We start from the raw sequence: 17,742 nt of genomic DNA, 5'->3' as shown, positions 1-17,742 counted from the left end.
GGGCACCCTGGGGCAGGCGACAGACCCGTGGCCTCAGGGTGGCTCCTGCTAATGCACATCTTCCCTTTGCCCTTCACCCAGGGCCTTCCTGGCTACCGTGGCCCTCCCGGGGAGAAGGGGGACTTGGGGGACCCAGGACCTGAAGGCAGGAATGTGAGTATACCCTTGTATGCACCCACTGCTCCATGGACACCCCCTGCCCCTCACACCTCATTGTCCTGTACCCACCCTACCCCAGGGGTACCCACCACCCCACGGGTCACCCATTCCCTCCCCCTCTCACCCCATTGCTCTTTCCTTCAGGGCAGCCCCGGAGCACCAGGGAGCAAGGGTGACCGTGGGGACCCAGTGAGTGATGCAGGGCCATGTGTGCCCACCCCCCACCCCAAAGCCAGCTGTGCCCTCCCCCAGGCTGTGCCAGCTCCCCTTAACCTGCTTTCCTTGCCCTTCTTTCAGGGGCCTCCTGGACCCCCAGGACGAACTGTAAGTTCTGCTTCCCTCTTCTCCCTGCCCACGAGCTGGTGTCCAGCCCTGTGTGCTCCAACAGCTCCTTTCTGCCCCACAGGTTGATGCTGGGCTCGGAGGAGTAGGGGAAAAGGGTGAGAAGGTAACCAGTGAGTTCCTGGGATGCTGGTGGTGGGATACCCTCTGCTGTCCTCTGGGCTGTGCCTGGGCACTGGGATCATTGTCCATCAAGCTCTCCCTGCCACCTAGCACAAGCAGAGGTGCTCACTGTGTACTCTGGCATGGGCTTGGCACAGGGCAGTACCCTCTGACCACTGTGCCATTTCCTGGCAGGGGGACCCTGGGGACCCTGGCGAGGACGGCGCAAAGGGCGCCCGGGGCGATGCTGGCTCCCCTGGAGTGCCTGGAGAGAGGGTAGGTGCTGGGTCCCTGCTGAGGGAGGCAGTGGGACAGCATCATGGGTGATGTTCTGTGGGAGAGCCCTGGTATGCAGGGACTGGCTGGTGAGCACACAGGATCCCCTCCTTCCCCCCCGTGCCCTCCTGCTGAGTATGTCTCTCTCTTGCAGGGTGTGGAGGGCCCCCGTGGCCCCCCTGGCACAAGGGTAAGTGTCCCCTTTCCCATGGGGGTCTGAATGGGGGACCTGTGATGATCAGGGAGATCACTCACTTCTCTTCCCACTCCATAGGGTGACCCTGGGGACCGAGGCCTGCCAGGAGAGAAGGTGAGGAGACCAGGGGCTAAGGGCTGCCTCACAGCACCCCCATCCCACCCCAAAGCTCTGTCAATCCTGCCCTGTTCTCTTACAGGGGGACCGTGGCCCACCAGGGCTGGATGGCCGCAACGGGCTGGAAGGCAAACCTGGGGCACCAGGCCCTGCTGGGCTGCGGGTGAGTATAGTCCAGGGTGGGAGGAATGGCTGTCCCTGGGTGCCATGTGTGAGAGCCATGGGATGGAGGGATGATGGGCTAGGAGGAGCTGTTCCCCTTTACAACTTCTGCTCCAGACTGGGGATGCTCCGGAGGGGGTGTCTTTGGCAGGATGGGAATGTCCCTGCCCTCACCTCCTCCTTGTCTGCAGGGGGACCCAGGAAAGCAGGGAGATCCTGGCCGGGATGTAAGTACCTCTGGAGAGGGTGGGTTTAGGTTGTGCTCCTGCTGGGGCCATCATACCTGCAAGGGACCAATGTCCTGTCCCAGGCAGGACACCACTGTCCCAGTCACAGTCCCTGCTCCCAGGGCTGGCTGTGGCAGAGGGGTGCCCTGCTGCCTTGTGCTCCCCCATCTCCTTTCCCTGCAGGGGCTGCCCGGGCTACGTGGGGAGCAGGGACCACCTGGCCCCGTGGGTCCCCTGGGACCACCCGGCGTCCCTGTAAGTACCAACCACCCTGCACCCTGAGGACACATCCTGTCCCATGCTCCCTGCAGACCCCTGCTGGATCCATCTGGCAGGGCTCACCCTGTGCCCAGCTCCCCCTTCCCTGCACCTTGAGGCTCCAGTGGGGCCCAGGCACCCCTGGCTGGTGGAGAGCCTGGGGGGCTCCCTCCATGCCTTTTGTTTCTCCCAGGGCAAACCCGGTGACGATGGCAAGCCTGGCCTGAATGGCAAGAATGTGAGTAGGGGAAGCAGGGCTTGACTTTGGGGCTCTCCCAGGATGCTGAGGGATAGTGATCCCAGTGCAACATAAGGCAAGGGGAGGATGTGACAAAGAACCCCCATGCTCTGAGCCATGCTCTGCTTTGTACCTGTGCTGAGATTGTTGAGTTGGGACCTAACAGGCAGCCTTTATCCCCAGGGAGAAGATGGGACACCAGGAGAGGATGGGAGAAAGGTAAGGGGATGATCCACTAGTGGTTCCTGTGTGGTCCCTGCACAGTCCCCATGTGATCCCCACGAGCCCCATGGCTCCTTCCTGCCCAGACCAGGAGTACCATTTTGGGGCATGCAGATGGGGCAGCATCCCTCCAACTCCTTTCTCTCCTGGTTAGGGAGACAAAGGTGACATGGGACTACCTGGCAGAGAGGTGAGTACTCTCCAAAGAGGAGTGTGGTGATGGGGGTGCTGGGTATGTGCCCCCATTAGGGGCAGAGCTGGGTCCCAGGCTCTGGGGGTGATACTGCTCTCTTGGCAGGGCCGCAGCGGTGCCAAGGGCGAGCAGGGGGACAGAGGTGCTCCTGGCCCCCTCGGCCCCCCTGGCCTTCCTGGTGTGCCAGGGCAGGTCGGCCCCCCAGGCCAGGTATGTAGCTCTTGACCCCACAATGCCACTCAGCGCCAGATCCTGGAGTCTGGATTGCTCTGAGGCAGGCAGGACCGCCATCCATGGCTCGCTCAGGACACTGCTCTGTGACCATGGGTGCTGGGTGCCATTGTATCCCCTCCATGTCTTCCAGGGCACCCCAGGCCTCCGTGGGGTGGCTGGACCAAAGGTAAGTGTCTTCCTGCCCCCCAGTCTCCCAAGGCCAAGGTCTGGGGGGAACCACATGCCAGAGGAAATAAATCCTTGGCAGAAGTCCCCGCCCCCAAGATGACAGGGCTGGACCCTGGTGCTGCAGTTGGTGCTGGGCAGTCTGACTGCTCCCCTTGACCCCTTTGCTGTGTTTCAGGGGGACCCAGGGGAGCCTGGACTGCGAGGGGAGCCGGTGAGTACCCAGCCCTGAGCCTGACAAGCTGCAAACACCCTGATCACAACCACAGCTTCTGCCCAGGCAGCACCAAAGTGTTGACTCTGAAACCTACCAAGGGTGAGCACTGCTCACCTCTCCTACGGCACCTCTGTACAACTTCTCATTCCCTTTTTTCCTGTAAACTTAGGGGAGACCTGGCAACCCTGGAGCACGTGGAGACCCTGGGACTACAGTGGTGAGTCCCTACCCTGACCTGCTGTGCTGGGACATCAGCCCTGGGGGACAGAGGACTGTCCACAGCCCTGATGGTGGGGACAGACTAACACTTGCTTTATTTTTAATGTCTTTTTATTGCAGAACGTTGAACGAAGCCTGGAAGCACTTGGCATCAAGGTACGTATTTCTTGACTGTCAGGCTGGAGCTTTCTCCTGCTACATGGCATCAGGAAGAGGGCATGGGAGGTGGTGGGAGATCTGAGCAATTTAGGGAGGGTTAGCAGGACTGTGGGGTGCTGCCCCAGCTGGGTTGCACTTATGCCCTGACTGGTGGCTCTCTCCTCCCTCCCAGGTTTCATCCCTGAAGGAGCTCACGGGTGCCTATGATGGGAGCTCAGACTCGTTTCTGCCAGTGTCTGAGCGGCTGCGGGGCCAGAAGGGCAGTCGGGGGGATCCAGGAGAAAGGGGGCCCCCAGGCCGAGAGGTGAGCAAAGCCAGGCTCGATGTCCCAGCATGCTGCCCTACTCTGCCTTCCTGGGCTGGCTGGGGATGTCCATGCAGCCAGCTCAGCCCTGGGGTGCTCAGGAGGGCTGACAGCCCTGCCTCAGGGCTGGCTCTGGCAGCACAGCTTATGTTTTGCAGGGCTCCTTAGGCTTCCCTGGCGAGCGAGGACCCAAAGGTGACAAAGGGGACCCAGGTACCCCCGGTCCCCAGGGCCCCATGGGCCGGGCCGTGGGTGAGCGGGGTCCTGAGGGCCCACCCGGGCAGCCAGGGGAGCCTGGCAAGCCAGGCATTCCCGGCGTGCCGGGCCGGGCCGGGGAGCTGGGGGAGTCTGGACGGTCTGGTGAAAAGGTGAGTGTGTGTGGATGTGCAAGGTGAAGTCTGGGGGACCTGGTCAAGGGGCTTGGGGACAGCTCTGTGACAGCCACTGCGTTGTTTTCACAGGGTGAGCGGGGTGAGAAGGGCGACCGAGGTGAGCAGGTGAGTTGGGATGGGGACACAGTCCCCTCCATCCCCTCTTGTGTTGCGCCCCTCTTGAGGGGATGCAAGGCTTTCTCCGCAGGGCAGACGGATGCCCTGTAGAGGCCAGGAGTGGCCTACCAGGATGGCTTGCCTCTCCCATGCCTTTTGACACTCAACCTATTTCTCTACTGTTCCCAGGGCAGGGATGGCTTGCCTGGGCCCCCAGGGCCTCCAGGGCCCAAGGTAGGTGATGGCTACTGCTGGGGACCATTCTCAAAATGCCAGCCTGCCCCTCTGGGGATATGACCAACTCCAGTCCCTTGGCACAGGGGCTTGGGGAGGGCTTTGCCTCTGAGGGGAGCCTCCAGGGGTCCCCTGGGTGCTGACCCTGACTGTGCTCTGCCCACAGGCAGACGTGGTGGAGGGCAGCCTGATGGGCCTCCCAGGAGAGCGCGGCCCCATCGGACCCAAGGGAGCAAAGGTGTGTGGCTGGTCTGAAAGGAGAAGGGCAGCCAAGGCAACTGAGCTGGGACAACATCATGAACTGGGACTGAGGATGGTGGCAGGGCAGAGGAGCAGCAGGGACTGATGGCATCTGTCTTCTTCCCAACACAGGGTGAGCCAGGAGCCGAGGGCGAGCGGGGACCCAAAGGAGATAAGGTCTGAGGTCATAAGTCTGCAATGCCAGAGGGGCAGCCCCATAGAGCAAAGCCCTGGGTAGGGGCACTGCTGGACACACCCCTCTTTGGGTGTCAGCAGACCCTGGCAGGTCATGGGAAGATCCCTGCCTATCCTGTGACCCTGTGCCTGTCCCCACTCCAGGGTGAAGGTGGCTCGCGGGGTGAGCGAGGGGAGCCTGGTGAGAAGGGCAGGGATGGCGCTCCGGTGAGTACTGCGCTGTTCCCTGCCTGACGCTGACCCCGGACCCTGCCTGGCACTGACCCCATCTCTGTCTCCATCTTTTGCTCCAGGGTCTCCCGGGTGAGAGAGGGCTGGCAGGCCCTGAGGGGAAGCCGGTGAGTGGGGACATGGTGGCAGGATGCAGGCTGGGATTGGGGGAGGTCCTGTGATCCCACATGAGTCACCACCAGCACCAGCAGGGGCTTTTATGTCCCATTCACCTCCTTTCCCCCCACCCTGTGCAGGGTCTGCAGGGCTTTATGGGGCCTCTCCCCACCTGTACCCCCCATAAGTGCCCTGGCTGGGTACCACACACTGGGAATGGGGAGCATCCCTGGGGGCAGGTGGGGCTGTGTGGGAGTGGTGGATTACCACTTGTCCCCTGACTCTGATGTGGTTCTTTGCAGGGCTTGCCAGGCTTCCCTGGTGTGCTGGGACGCCCGGTAGGTGTCTGTGTGTCCCCCATGTCCCTGTGCCTTACCTGTGCACACGGCTGGGTGCTCCTGGCCGTGAGTGCTTGGTGAAGCCATGGGGGTCACCCTGCTGCCAGGCTGGGTCCTTGGTCCCCTGCATCTTAGCAGGAGCTGTCCAGGCTTGTCTTACTTGGTGCTTACAAGAGTTGCTGGCACTGTCTGGGTCTGGTCTCCCTGGGGATACCCCATGCTCCCACTAGGGAAAACCCACTTCTGTAGTGATCCCATTTCTTCCCCCCTACAGGGCAATCAGGGAGACCCAGGACCCCCAGGACCCCCGGTAAGGAGCCACCTCGCACCACGTGCAGGGGACTGTCATGCAAGGGGAATGTCAGCCAGGGCAGGCATTCCCCCAGGGAGCAGGGGTGGGGTGGCAGTGCTGGGACTGAGTGGCCCTGCTGCCCCTCCCTGTCCTGTGCCACCAGCAAGCACCACCCTGATAATGTCCCCTTTGCCCCTGCAGGGCAGCGCTGGCCCACCAGGGACCCAGGGCCCAGCTGGTACCAAGGTAAGGCATCGGCACTGGCATCTGCATCAGCATTGCCCTATCCAGCCTGCCAGAGGGAAAATGGTGCCTTGCCAGATTTGGGAACTGGAAGGAGGGCCAAATTTCAGGAAGTCTTGGGCTGGAGGGAGAGACATTTGGGCTGGGCCCCCTCCTGGGTCCAGGTATGGAGACATGGCTGTGACCACAGTAGCTGGTGGGGTGGGGTGGTTGGGCTGATGCAGCTTGTTCTTCACAGGGTGATCCGGGGGAACCTGGCTCTGGCATCCGTGTGAGTATTCACACCCTCACTGCTAGCACCCAAAAGCATCCAGCCTCCCCAAAATCAGCCAGTCCCACCCCAACACACCTTCCCACAGGGCCAGCCAAGGTCCTGGCTGTGCCATTCCCTCTCTGATGAGACTGTTTCCATTGCAGGGCTTGCCTGGCCCCCAGGGCAACATGGGCCTGCCAGGACCCCTTGGCCCCCCCGGCCCAGTGGTAGGTATTTGCAACACCCCAGACTTGCCCCTTGGCTGTTCCTGATGCCCAGGATGCTGCTTGATTTCTGCTCCTGTCTCCATTGCAGGGCCCACCGGGTGTCCCTGGGCTGCCGGGACAAGTGGTGAGTGTGTCATCCCCCCACACCTGGCTGCCATCAGTGTGCATGCTTGGGGCTGCCTGGGGGGCTGTAGGACCCTCACACCCCAGCCCCACTTTTACTGCCTGCAGGGGGAGAGTGGGAAGCCAGGTGTGCCAGGCAGGGATGGCGTGCCAGGGAAGGACGGTGAGGCGGGAATGCCTGGGAAAATGGTATGTTGATGCTCACCCTGCCCCATTGCAGTGGGATCCCCACACAGCCTGGGGTGTCTGCAGTGAAGGCTGAGGGCTGTGCCACTTGTACCAGGGCTTACCAGGACCTTCGGGCCCTGCTGGTGCCAAGGGAGAGCCAGGGGATGCTGGAGCCCCAGGGCAGGTGAGTGCAGAGCTGCCTGGTTCCGTGTTCCTGGCTGGGATGAGGGGTAGCATCCCAGTGCAACCCAGCTCACCGGCCCACTCTCTCCTCTGTGCCCCAGGCCATCGCTGGGCCCCCTGGTGCCAAGGGAGAGAAGGTAAGGAGCCAGGGTGTGAGGGCTGGGGTGGGCAGGGTTCTGCAGGGCACTGGCATCTGCTGTGGGCACATCTAAGCACCTGTGTGTCCCTGCAGGGCGAGCCGGCGCTGCTGGAGGGTGTGCTGCTGGGAGAGCCCGTGAGTCACCCCCATAAACGTTGACACCCCCTTTAACCTCATCTCCCTTTTACCTATTACCCTGCTCCATTAACCTCATCCCCTCCTAGCCACCACCCTTGCCTTCTGGGGGGCAAGCCAGCCCTGTGGCTGCCCCCTCCCCTAACACTGCTGTCCCTGCCAGGGCTCCAAGGGTGACCGAGGCTTGCCAGGCCCCAAGGGCGAGAAGGTGAGTGCTGCCCTGGGGGACAGTGGGGAGGGGGCTGTGGGGTCCCCAAGCTCCCTGGCTGTTTGGCCACAGTGTGGGGATCCAGTTGCAGCTGCTCCCCTAGCCCATTATCCCACACATCTGCTTTTTCCTTGTTTTCCCTGCCAGGGGGAGCCAGGAAGGTTTGGGGAGCCAGGCGATCCTGGGGAAGATGTGAGTAGGAAGCATATGGGAGTGGTGGGTGGATGCTGGGGGCAGTGGGTTCTGGCAGGGGTGGGATCTGTGCCCTTGTCACCTACTGCCCAGCCCTTCCTGGGGGCTTGGTGTCTTCACAGGGAGCCAAGGGATCCTCTGGAGCCAAAGGGGAGAAGGTACGTGTCCCCTGTCCCCAGGGGGATCCTGTGGCCACCAGCCAGGGGATGTGTCACACACTCTCTGCCACCTCGCAGGGATCACCAGGTGTCGGTGCACGGGGACCACCAGGACAGGATGGGCCTCCAGGTTTGAAGGTAACCACTGTCCCCATGTCACCCTGACTCTTATCATGTCCCTAATGCCCTGGTGATGCTCTAGCTTGACTGGCTGAGAGAAAAGCCCCTCCTGAGGGGCTGTTTTTGTGGGTCTCAGCTTTATCTTCCCTGCTTCAGGGTGACACCGGCTTGCCAGGATTACCAGGACCCCCAGGGTTAGCAGGCATTGCTGGAACACCAGGACAGCCAGGCCTGAGAGGGGAAAATGGACAGCCTGGCCCTCCAGGTCCCCCAGGAGAGAGGGTAAAGACTACAACCAGAATGTGGCATCACTGGTCCTGGTGACCCTGGACCAGTGCAGTGTCAGTGAGGTCCCTGCAAACCCCCCTGCATCCCAGCCACAGTCCCTGCCCACTGCCCACTCCCTGCTTTTTCCCTGCCAGGGTTTGATCGGCTTTCCAGGCAGAGAGGGTACTGCGGGACCACCAGGACCTGTGGGGCCCCCAGGGCCGGCCGTGAGTATGGTGCCACAGCATTCCTGGGGGTGTAGGCTCTGTCCTGGCATCCCCTCTGGCTCAGACAGGGTGACAGGGACCCAGCCGGCACCTCCCTGGCCCCTGGGGCGGGGCGTTGCTGGAGCGTCCGGTACTGTGGTGGGAACCACAGTGGGAGTCTGAGCGGTGCTTTGAAGGGTGTTGGTATTGCCTTCCTCCTGTGGCTTGCTTACTCTTCTTCTTTCTTCTAGGGCATACAAGGGGCCCCTGGCCCGAAGGGTGACAAGGTAGGATGGGGGGCAGCCCTGTAGCTGAGAGGTGTGGGGCTGTTTCTCTTGTGGGGTGTCCCTGCAGCCACCTGCCCCCTGAGGGTGCTGAGCCCACTCTGGATGGTGGCACATGGGAGCCTGCTGTGTGCCAGGCACCCAGAGGGGTGGTGGGGACTGTGGGGTGTCCCCTGGCATGGGGGGTACGTGGCAGGGCTGGGAGGAGCTGTGGGCAGTGAGAATGGGGATGAGATCTTGTTGTCCCCTGGCAGGGTGCTCCAGGGGCTGGGCTGCCAGGAGCCAGAGGCGAACGTGGTGACCCAGGACCACGGGTAGGTACTGCCACAGTCCCCCCATGTCCCCACAGCCAGGGACAAGAAAACTCACAGTGCCAGCCCTGAGAGGACTCTGAACCAGAGGCACACCTGTCCCTGGGATGGGGTGATACAGGGGTGCCCCCATCCCAGAGCCCCTTCTCACATCCCTTTCTTCTCACAGGGTGAAGATGGGCGCCCAGGGCCAGAAGGGGATCGTGGGCCAGCAGTAAGTACCCCCTTCCCCAGCTGCACCCTGATCCAGGCCCCTCCATGACCACCCCTCTCTTCTCTCCCACAGGGATTGCCTGGGAACCGGGGGGAGCGTGGAGACAAGGTAAGGGACTCTGAGGAGCTGGGTGAAGAATGATGCACCTCCAGGGACTGGGGTTCCCAAGGAGGTGCTGCCTGCTTCCTGCTGTGCATTCTTGCAGCATCTCACCTTCCTCACAGGGGGACCTTGGGGCCCCAGGACCCAAAGGAGACAAGGTGAGTCCCTGGCGCAGGGGGCAGCAGGAGGGTGGGCAGCAGCTCTGACCCCCTGCTCACCCTCACCTCTCTCTGCCTTGGGTGTACAGGGTGATACTGTGGTGGTGGAAGGGCCGCCTGGAGCACGGGGCAGCAAAGGGGAGCCGGTAAGAACTGTCCCTATCCCTATCCTCTCTCTCCCCATCCTCCCTGTGTCTCTGGGAGGAGTTGGGGGAGCTTCTTCCTGTTGAGGGACCCTCCCTTGCAGAGCACATTGTCCCCCTCTCCTTCAGCCACCCTGCAGACCCCCATGTCCCTGCCCCGAAGGTGGTCTGTTCTCCCCATCCTAACATGTGTCTGAGCTTCTCCTCATTTCCTGAATTCTTTCTGTATTTCCTACTTTGCAGGGAGACCGTGGCCTAAAGGGCACAGAAGGGGACAAAGGGGACAAGGGAGAGCAAGGCATGCATGGAGAGAAGGTACAGGGCTGGAGGGAACTTGTGCAGGGCTGAGTACTGCTGGGTTGGGGATCATGGAGGTGATGGACAGAGGAAGCAGGGCATGACAGCATCCCTGTGCCCTATATGCCAGTGGGCACCAGGAACATGGTGCAAAGGGAGCTGCCAGACCTGGCCTCAGAGGTGACCATGGCTGTGCTGTGGTCATGCAGTGGCTGGAGTTCTCCCTCCTGCCCTTTGTTGACCTGGGTTTCTGCTTGCAGGGGACAAGGGGTGAGCAAGGAGAGAAGGGCTCCATGGGCTTCCCTGGGGCACGCGGCCCTGGTGGGCAGAAGGTACGGAGCTGGGCAGCCCCACTGCTGGGGGATGCTGGTGGCACCATCCCCCTCGGCTGCCCTGATGATGCTTTTGCCTTCCCCAGGGAGAGGTTGGAGCACCAGGAGAGCCTGGCGAGCCGGTGAGGAGTTGTATCTTGCTGCCTCTGCAACCCCACTGTGGGGCAAGAGCAGAGCCTTGTCATGCTGTGTGCTCTCCTGCAGGGTCAGCCTGGCCGCGATGGGATCCCCGGGGCCCGGGGAGAGAAGGGGGACATGGGACCCCTGGGCATGCGTGGCCTCAAGGTGGGTTGGCCTCTCTGGCTGCCAGTGCTCTCCTGGCCAGCCCTGGTGCTGGCTTGGCATGGCTCTGACTTCCCTCCTCATCCTTACAGGGTGAACGGGGCATGAAAGGTGCCTGTGGCCTCAATGGGGACAAGGGCGAGAAGGTGAGTGGGTGTCTGTGGGGTGCTGCAGGAGCCTGGATGTTGCCTGGAGGCTGTGGCACTTTGGATCCCCTCCGTCAGCCAGTGGGAGCAGGGAGATGGCAGAGGCCACACCTTGACCCCTCAACAGGGTCAGGGGGTCCCCTCCTCTGCCTGTGGCTCTGGGGTGAGCATTGAGGGGTGAAGGACTGACCACCCTGCCTCTCTCCTGCCTGCTGTAGGGAGAGCCAGGGATCCCGGGGCGCTCAGGACTGCCAGGGAGGAAAGGCGAGCCGGTAAGCACTGCACTGACACCAGGGTGGGACAGGAGTGCATGGCTGGTGGCTGATGGACATCTTCTCTGTCCCCCAGGGAGAGCTGGGTCTGTCAGGACCACCAGGCATTCCTGGGAAAGAAGGGCTCATGGGACCGAAGGTAGGTCAGAACAGTGCTGGGAAAAACTGTGCTGGCACTTCATCCCCTTGCTGCCTGCCCCCCACTGTCTGTCCCCTGCTGCCTGTCCCTTCCTCTTTGCAGGGTGACCGGGGATTTGATGGGCAGCAGGGAGCCAAAGGAGACCAGGGGGAGAAAGGAGACCGGGTGAGCAGGCTGGGAAGGGATATGATGCATCGCACCACATTGCTTGTGCCAGAGTACAGCCTTGGGCAGAGGCACATCAAAGCCTGATGCTCCCAGAAGAGTCATTTGGCACTACTCTGGATTATGTCACTAAACAATGAGTGACAAATCCTTGCTTTTTACAAGGAGGCACCAGTGCTGGTTCTTCAGTGATGCCCAGCTGTGGGGTCAGAGGATGCCCATGGCATCTGCTCTGGAGTTGGGCACTCTGACACCCCTGGCCTCACCTTCTGCTCTCCTGCAGGGTGCCCCAGGTGTTATTGGTGGCCCTGGTCCCCGGGGCAGTGATGGTGCTCCTGGTCCCCCCGGGCCTCCAGGGAGCATTGGCCCACGAGGTCCTGAGGGCATGCAGGGCCAGAAGGTGAGTCCTCACCGCAGGTGACTGGTCCCCCTCCAGGGCTGTGAGGATGGGAGGGCCTAGTCCCCTCAGTGAGTGAGGGGTTGGTGGCATCTGGAGTCATGTCCCATTTCTGTCCTGCCCTGCCAGTTTGCTGGCTTTGGATTCCTCCCTTATGTCCCCTTGGTCAGGGGATAGGAGTCTGAGGGATCTGGGACCCTGCTTTTCCTTGTGTTGAGCTGGATCTGTCCCATCATCACCTGCCCTGGCATCCCTGGGGTGCAGAGGTGGGGAAAGCAGCTGATCTGTGGTGCTGGGGAGAGCAGAGTGACTCCCTTGCCCACCAGCCAGATCCTGAGCACGTGTCCTTTGCAGGGGGAGAGAGGCCCCCCTGGACAGTCTGTGCCAGGGGCACGTGGTGTGCCCGGCATCCCCGGTGAGAGAGGAGAGCAGGTGAGTGAGCAGGTGCCTGTCTCTGCCTGGATGAGTTCCAGCCAGGGCCAGCTTCCCACCTCCCTTCTGCTGTCCCTAGGGCAGTCCCGGCACCCGTGGGCTCCGTGGGGAGAAGGGCGACCCAGGCATGACGGTAAGGAGCCAGGAGGGAGCCAGCATATGCTTGTGGCACTCAGGTCACTGGGGTGTGAAGGGGTGCCAGATCCATCCCACTGCCACTGAAGGAGGGGCTGCCCCCACCTCTGGGCTCTGCTGGAGCCTGGGGAAAGGGTTTTTCCTCCTCTTAAATCGCACCATCCCCCGTTATTGCATGGGACCTTTGCCCCTTCATGTGCCCGGCAGGAAGAAGAGATCCGTGCCTTCGTCAGGCAGGAGATGAGCCAGCACTGTGGTGAGCATCCCCCTCTGCTGCCCTGGGGCTGGGGTCTGGACCTGCTGCCCCTGACCCCACCCTGTCTCTCTCACAGCCTGCGGCGGCCACTTCCCACGGCACCAGGACTCACGTGAGCATTCAGGTTGCGGCTCTTCCTTCCTACCCCCCTGCCCCACGCGTGTGGCACCTAAGGGGTCCTGGCACCCAAGTGGTTTTGGGGAGCTGGAGGTGGCTGAGAACCCTCCATGACCTCTTCAGTCAGGGTCAGCACTAGTGTGGGACCATGTACAGGGAGAAGGGATTGTGTGTGGCAGAAGTGATGGTGCAGCAGGGATCTCCAGGGACAGTGGGCTTGGGATGGTGCCAGTGGGGTCTGGGTGCTGCCAGGGTCTGCCCAACTGAAGGGATCACAGGAACTGCACCCTATCTATGCTTGGGTGTCAGAACTGGGGCAGGGGTCTTGCAGGGGTCAGCAGTGCTGGAGGGGAGGGTGGGCTGGAGGAGTGGGATTGGAGGGACAGAGGCAAGGGGTGGGCTGGGATGAGGTGGGTGCTTTCTTTCCAAGGAGGCTGGGGGGCTCAGGCCAGGAGCAGCTTCCACTCTGCCCAGGGAGGAGGAAGAATTGTCCGCCAGGAGAGAGAGCATGACCAAACAGGTGATGGAGACTCTGGAGGACCTGTAAGATCTGACCTGATGGGCATGGTGTGCCTCCCTGTGCCCTCCCCTGTCACTATCCTGCTGGGCTCCAAGTGGATGCTGTCTCCCTGGGCCTCCCCTGCCTCTCCCTCCTCCAGAAGTCCCCAGCAGCCCTGGTCTGTGGTGCAGAGAGGAGGGGATATCCCTAGGTCCACCATCCCTGTCCATGTACCCTGTCAGGTTGCAACAGGTTTGGGGCAGTGCTGGACTGCTCCACACCTTAAAGGGGTGGTTTTCCCCTGGGAAATAAGGGGAAAGCACCCCAGACTCCCTTGCCTCTTCCCTGATGCCTGTGTCACATCCTTCCCCTTCACAGGGTCCTTCTCCACCCAGCCGTTCCCTGCTGGCAGCGCTCACACTGTCCCTGTGCTCAAGTTGTCACACACTGAGGAGGAGGAGGGTGTGTTATCCCTGCACTTTTAGTCCTTGCCCCCCTTTTTCTGTGCTCCACATGTGTGGTGAGGCCTGCTCATGCATGATGCTGTCTCCCAGGGCAGGATAGGCAGATCATGCTCGACAATGATGACCTTGAGTATGACAGCATGGATGAGGAGGATGATGACTATGATGAGGTCCCGGAGATGGACAGCTTGGAGCAGCCAGCGCTGGATGGTGAGCTTCCCTGTTCTCACCTGGCACTGAGGGTGAAGCCACTGGGGAAAACCATGGAGCTGCCTGAGGTTTTTGCTGGGGTGGTGCCTTCACATCCAGCTGGTCCCCATGCCATCTGTCTGTGGGGATTTGGGATTTGCAGCCCTCTTGCTGGTACCTGGGTGGGCTCCCTCTTCCCCATCACAGTGCTGTGTTGCTCACACCATGCAGACCTTGTGCTCTGTCCCTGTCACTGAAGCTGTCCCCAGCAGTGATGGGTGGTGTGTTGGGCTGCTGGGACCTTCTGCCCTGGCAGCTTTCCTGTGCTTTGGTCATGAGCCTCAGGGGGGATCCCAAAGCCCCCAGGAGATCAGGGAAGCCCCAGGGGCAGCAGCATGCAGAGGGTCTCTCCACAACCCTTCCAAGGGGTACTGTGGCCATCATGTTCCCATGCCACCTCCACCCCAGCTCTTTGCTGGGAGCTGCCCCTGGGAGACAGCTTGCCCTGAGTGGTGTCTCCTGCCCTCAATTCCAGCACCTGGGCAGAGCACAGAGACGTCTCCTCCAGCCAGACCCTTCCCATGCTCAGCTGGGAGCCATCCCCTGCCTTCCCCGTCTGGGGTTTCCCCTCCTCTGCCAAGTGGGTCTGGCAGCCTCCACCACGGGTGTGCTGCCAGCCCCTGCCTGCCCTCACCAGCACCGTTTGCCCTGCAGCTGAGCCCTGCAGGCTGCCGCTGGACGAGGGGAACTGCCAGCGCTACACCCTGCGGTGGTACTACAACCAAAGAGTCACCGAGTGCCGGCCCTTTGTCTACAGCGGCTGCCGGGGCAACCTCAATCGCTTTGACAGCAAGGAGGAGTGTGAGCTGCACTGTGGGCAGCGCCCAGGGGCAGGTAGGCATGGCTTGGCACAGCCACCGGCACCAGCAGGTCCGGCAGCATCCCCTCCCTGTGCCGTGAGTGCAGCAACACAGATCTGGAGGGACAGTGCTTGTCCCCCACCTCAGCTCTGACAGTGCCTTGCTTCTCTCCACAGATTCCCGTGGCAGTGCCGGCAGCAAGGTGGGAGGGCAGCCAAAGGTGTAGGTGCAGGCAGTGTCTCGGCAGGCAGGGCTGCCTGGAAGTGGGGCCCAGCTGGAGCCCCAGCCGGGGCTGGGCTGCCCGTGGTGGCAGGGACCTTGTACCCACCAGCCCTGGCAGGAACCTGGTGCTATTTCTAACCTGTCTTTATGCTGCTCATGGGTTTTTCATTTCATATCAGTTTGTTGTCATTAAGGTGAAATTTATATCAAATGGGAAACTGCTTCCCACCAAGGCTCTGAACCCCCTTTCCCACATGGACGTCTCCTGGGCTGTTCTCAGTTTGATTTTTAAATTATTTGTTGCCAGCAGAAAGGTTCTTAACCCTGTTCCCTCTCTCTGGAAATGGAGCTGGGACTTGGCGTGGTTGGGCACTCTCCCCTCACATAACATTGTTGTACCCATTCCTGACCCCCACAGACCCCCAAAGTCCCTCTCTGCTCCCCACTCTCTGCCGGGAGAGGTGCCCACATCCTTGTGCCAAGCAGTGCCTCCCTGCACAACATCCCTCCCCCCTACCCTGCAATCAGCTCCATCTGAATAAATTTCACCTTAACCTCAACTGGGGCCCAGTTCCCCTTTTGTGGCTGCGATGGTTTGGCAATGACCTGTGGGGAGGCTGGAGGCTTTTCCCATGTGCTACCCTCCAGCTCACATGCCTGCCAGCAGCACATCTGTCTTTAATCTGGGGGGTCTCACCTGCACCCCCAGGCCTGTCAGGGAAACCCTGAGGATGGTGCTATGTTAGAAGAGGTTCCTTCTTGCCTACGCTTAATCTCAAAGGCTTTGTGAAAGTGATGTTGGCTGCTGGGGTCGCAGCCCCTGCTTCCCCCCAGCCCCAGGGCTGAGTAGGGCCTCCCCTCACTGCCCCAGAGGCCGAGGGGCTGCTGGGTGGGCTTTGTGGCCCCCAGATGTACCGCTGCTCTCTGTGTATATCTGTATACAGCGAATGTATTTGTGTACCATGCGGGGGGGATGTGTATTAAAGCTGTGCTCACAGGGAGATGTCACACTTCTTGACACGTCACTGGAGATGTCTGTGGAATTTGGGAACAAGTCTTGAGTCAGGCATGCCGCCTGCCCACTCCAGCTGGGCTGCCCTTTCCACCTGCCCACAGCTGGCAGTGCTGGCTGGGGCTCCTCACCCCTTCCAGGGAGCCCAGTGTCCCATCCCTGTGCCCAGCACGTGCCCAGCTGACGCCAGCCAGGCCATGACCCTCTGTCCAGGCCCTGACGTGTCAGCACGTGGCTCTGTGGTGCTGCATGATGTACTGTGTGAATCAGTGCTGGCAGCTAATTTTGGCTACTGGGTGTGAGTTCCTGGCTGTCCCCAGGAGGAGGAACAGAACTGGCATTATTTCTGTTCCCTGCCATCCTGGGGAGGGTGGCATAGCGTGGGTCACCCTGTGGCCAAGCGGGTGGGCAGACCTCCAGCGGTCTGAACCCTGGGCACCCTGACTCCCTGCTCTGGCCAGCCCTCTGGGCTGAGCACCTACCAACACATCTCATGCAGGTTCCCACCCAGCCTGAAAGCCTTGGGATGCTCCCACAGTCCCTAAGGAGGGAACTTTGGAGCAAACCCCTTGTGTATGGGGCTCACTGCACAGCAATGCCTACAGGCTGCTATCCACCTTGGGCAGCTGGCAGAGGAACTGGGCCAGGCTGGACTGGTGCAGGAGGGCTGCAAACCACACCAGTGGTGTCCCAGTTGCAATACATTAGCATGAGCTGCAAACTACTGGTGTCTGGCAAACCAGTGGCCAAAGCAGTGCTTGGGTTTGGCACTGCAGGGTGGTAACATGTCTCTAGATATGTCTTCCGTGTGGCCAGGGACTCTGTCAGGACACAGGGCCAAACTGGTACCAGGAGATGTCCGAGGGCCTTGTGAGGCACAATGCCTGAAGGGCAGCCCATGGTCACTGGTCAGCAGCAATATGTATCTTCTCTTCCTTCTTTAAGTGATTACAGAGCCTGACAGGAAGCAGGGAGGGCTAATTAGATGGAGAAAAAACATCTTGCAACTCAGACATGAAACAATTACAAGTGAGCTGTCCCAGGTTCCCGGAATCCCCTCCAAATGCAGCTGGTGGAGCTGCAAGGGGGCACACACCCACCCACATCCCAGGATGACTTCATCTGCTATTAGGCAGATTTATTAAAAACATTTCCACCCCCCTGCCCCCCCCTTCCCCTGTCACCGTCACCCCCTCTGCGGGTCAGAGGTGGAGCTGGGACAGGATAAGAGCCAGGGCTTGGCAGGAGCAGAGCAAATCCCCAGCTTGTGGTCCCTGCACCCTGGGAGCACTGCCTGAACATCGAGGAGACGAGGACCTGCTGCAAATGGTGAGGCTGCACCCTCAGCGGTGCTCTTCAGGGGCTTCTAGCTGGGAAATGGGTTGCAGGGTGTTGGGTACTTCTCATTCCCCACTTCCCAGCGAGTTAACTGCCTCTGGCTGCCTACTATGGTACTTTCTGAAGGGTTTCACCCCAGAGATATGTTGCAGGAGGTTGGATGCTGCTGTCCTTCCAGCTGGACAAACCCTGCTGGGTGACTGATTTTGGGGAGAGGCAGCCATACAGCAGGATTTGTGCAGCAGTGCCCCTGCACCTGCTCTGATCCCCATCCCATATCCCAGCACCCTAATCCCCACCCTGTGGCACAGCACCCTGCAATCCCTGGGGTCCTCCCTGCAACCAGGGTGAGGGATGGGGTGGAGAAAGTTGGCGAGGCTTGACACAACTCAGCACACGTGGCCAAACTCCTGTCCTTGTTATCCCACTGCAATCAATATGCTGTGTATT

At 61.1% G+C, this 17,742-nt stretch overlaps 1 protein-coding gene across 1 annotated transcript in view; it reads left to right on the top strand.

Annotated features, from left to right (window-relative positions):
- The window catches only part of COL7A1 (collagen type VII alpha 1 chain), a 29,288-nt gene extending 13,345 nt beyond the window's left edge, over nt 1-15,943 (top strand). The window contains exons 55-120 of the mRNA XM_085072624.1: nt 82-153; nt 304-348; nt 457-483; nt 566-607; nt 799-879; nt 1,034-1,069; nt 1,154-1,189; nt 1,275-1,355; nt 1,546-1,581; nt 1,765-1,836; nt 2,033-2,077; nt 2,261-2,296; nt 2,454-2,489; nt 2,598-2,702; nt 2,857-2,892; nt 3,070-3,105; nt 3,278-3,325; nt 3,448-3,483; nt 3,659-3,790; nt 3,949-4,158; nt 4,252-4,287; nt 4,468-4,512; nt 4,679-4,750; nt 4,885-4,929; nt 5,092-5,154; nt 5,241-5,285; nt 5,577-5,612; nt 5,887-5,922; nt 6,106-6,150; nt 6,386-6,418; nt 6,565-6,627; nt 6,716-6,751; nt 6,859-6,939; nt 7,034-7,102; nt 7,203-7,238; nt 7,334-7,375; nt 7,539-7,583; nt 7,731-7,775; nt 7,898-7,933; nt 8,012-8,071; nt 8,210-8,335; nt 8,476-8,547; nt 8,778-8,813; nt 9,065-9,124; nt 9,291-9,335; nt 9,408-9,443; nt 9,560-9,595; nt 9,685-9,741; nt 9,982-10,053; nt 10,296-10,367; nt 10,454-10,489; nt 10,572-10,652; nt 10,742-10,795; nt 11,014-11,067; nt 11,144-11,206; nt 11,309-11,371; nt 11,655-11,771; nt 12,123-12,200; nt 12,280-12,333; nt 12,543-12,591; nt 12,668-12,703; nt 13,139-13,228; nt 13,586-13,669; nt 13,762-13,881; nt 14,575-14,754; nt 14,897-15,943. Of these exons, the coding sequence (XP_084928750.1) occupies nt 82-153; nt 304-348; nt 457-483; nt 566-607; nt 799-879; nt 1,034-1,069; nt 1,154-1,189; nt 1,275-1,355; nt 1,546-1,581; nt 1,765-1,836; nt 2,033-2,077; nt 2,261-2,296; nt 2,454-2,489; nt 2,598-2,702; nt 2,857-2,892; nt 3,070-3,105; nt 3,278-3,325; nt 3,448-3,483; nt 3,659-3,790; nt 3,949-4,158; nt 4,252-4,287; nt 4,468-4,512; nt 4,679-4,750; nt 4,885-4,929; nt 5,092-5,154; nt 5,241-5,285; nt 5,577-5,612; nt 5,887-5,922; nt 6,106-6,150; nt 6,386-6,418; nt 6,565-6,627; nt 6,716-6,751; nt 6,859-6,939; nt 7,034-7,102; nt 7,203-7,238; nt 7,334-7,375; nt 7,539-7,583; nt 7,731-7,775; nt 7,898-7,933; nt 8,012-8,071; nt 8,210-8,335; nt 8,476-8,547; nt 8,778-8,813; nt 9,065-9,124; nt 9,291-9,335; nt 9,408-9,443; nt 9,560-9,595; nt 9,685-9,741; nt 9,982-10,053; nt 10,296-10,367; nt 10,454-10,489; nt 10,572-10,652; nt 10,742-10,795; nt 11,014-11,067; nt 11,144-11,206; nt 11,309-11,371; nt 11,655-11,771; nt 12,123-12,200; nt 12,280-12,333; nt 12,543-12,591; nt 12,668-12,703; nt 13,139-13,228; nt 13,586-13,669; nt 13,762-13,881; nt 14,575-14,754; nt 14,897-14,946 (4,038 nt within the window). The 3' untranslated portion in view covers nt 14,947-15,943. The remainder of the gene's footprint in view (nt 1-81; nt 154-303; nt 349-456; nt 484-565; nt 608-798; nt 880-1,033; nt 1,070-1,153; nt 1,190-1,274; nt 1,356-1,545; nt 1,582-1,764; nt 1,837-2,032; nt 2,078-2,260; nt 2,297-2,453; nt 2,490-2,597; nt 2,703-2,856; nt 2,893-3,069; nt 3,106-3,277; nt 3,326-3,447; nt 3,484-3,658; nt 3,791-3,948; nt 4,159-4,251; nt 4,288-4,467; nt 4,513-4,678; nt 4,751-4,884; nt 4,930-5,091; nt 5,155-5,240; nt 5,286-5,576; nt 5,613-5,886; nt 5,923-6,105; nt 6,151-6,385; nt 6,419-6,564; nt 6,628-6,715; nt 6,752-6,858; nt 6,940-7,033; nt 7,103-7,202; nt 7,239-7,333; nt 7,376-7,538; nt 7,584-7,730; nt 7,776-7,897; nt 7,934-8,011; nt 8,072-8,209; nt 8,336-8,475; nt 8,548-8,777; nt 8,814-9,064; nt 9,125-9,290; nt 9,336-9,407; nt 9,444-9,559; nt 9,596-9,684; nt 9,742-9,981; nt 10,054-10,295; nt 10,368-10,453; nt 10,490-10,571; nt 10,653-10,741; nt 10,796-11,013; nt 11,068-11,143; nt 11,207-11,308; nt 11,372-11,654; nt 11,772-12,122; nt 12,201-12,279; nt 12,334-12,542; nt 12,592-12,667; nt 12,704-13,138; nt 13,229-13,585; nt 13,670-13,761; nt 13,882-14,574; nt 14,755-14,896) is intronic.
- The last annotated feature ends 1,799 nt before the right edge of the window (nt 15,944-17,742 follow it).

The sequence above is a fragment of the Lichenostomus cassidix genome, chromosome 12 (genome assembly GCF_008360975.1).
Source record: "Lichenostomus cassidix isolate B80296 chromosome 12, HeHo_3.0, whole genome shotgun sequence".
NCBI classification, from domain to species: Eukaryota; Metazoa; Chordata; class Aves; order Passeriformes; family Meliphagidae; genus Lichenostomus; species Lichenostomus cassidix.
The sequence above is the reverse complement of the archived record's forward strand: the minus strand, read 5'-3'. Positions and strand labels throughout refer to the sequence as shown.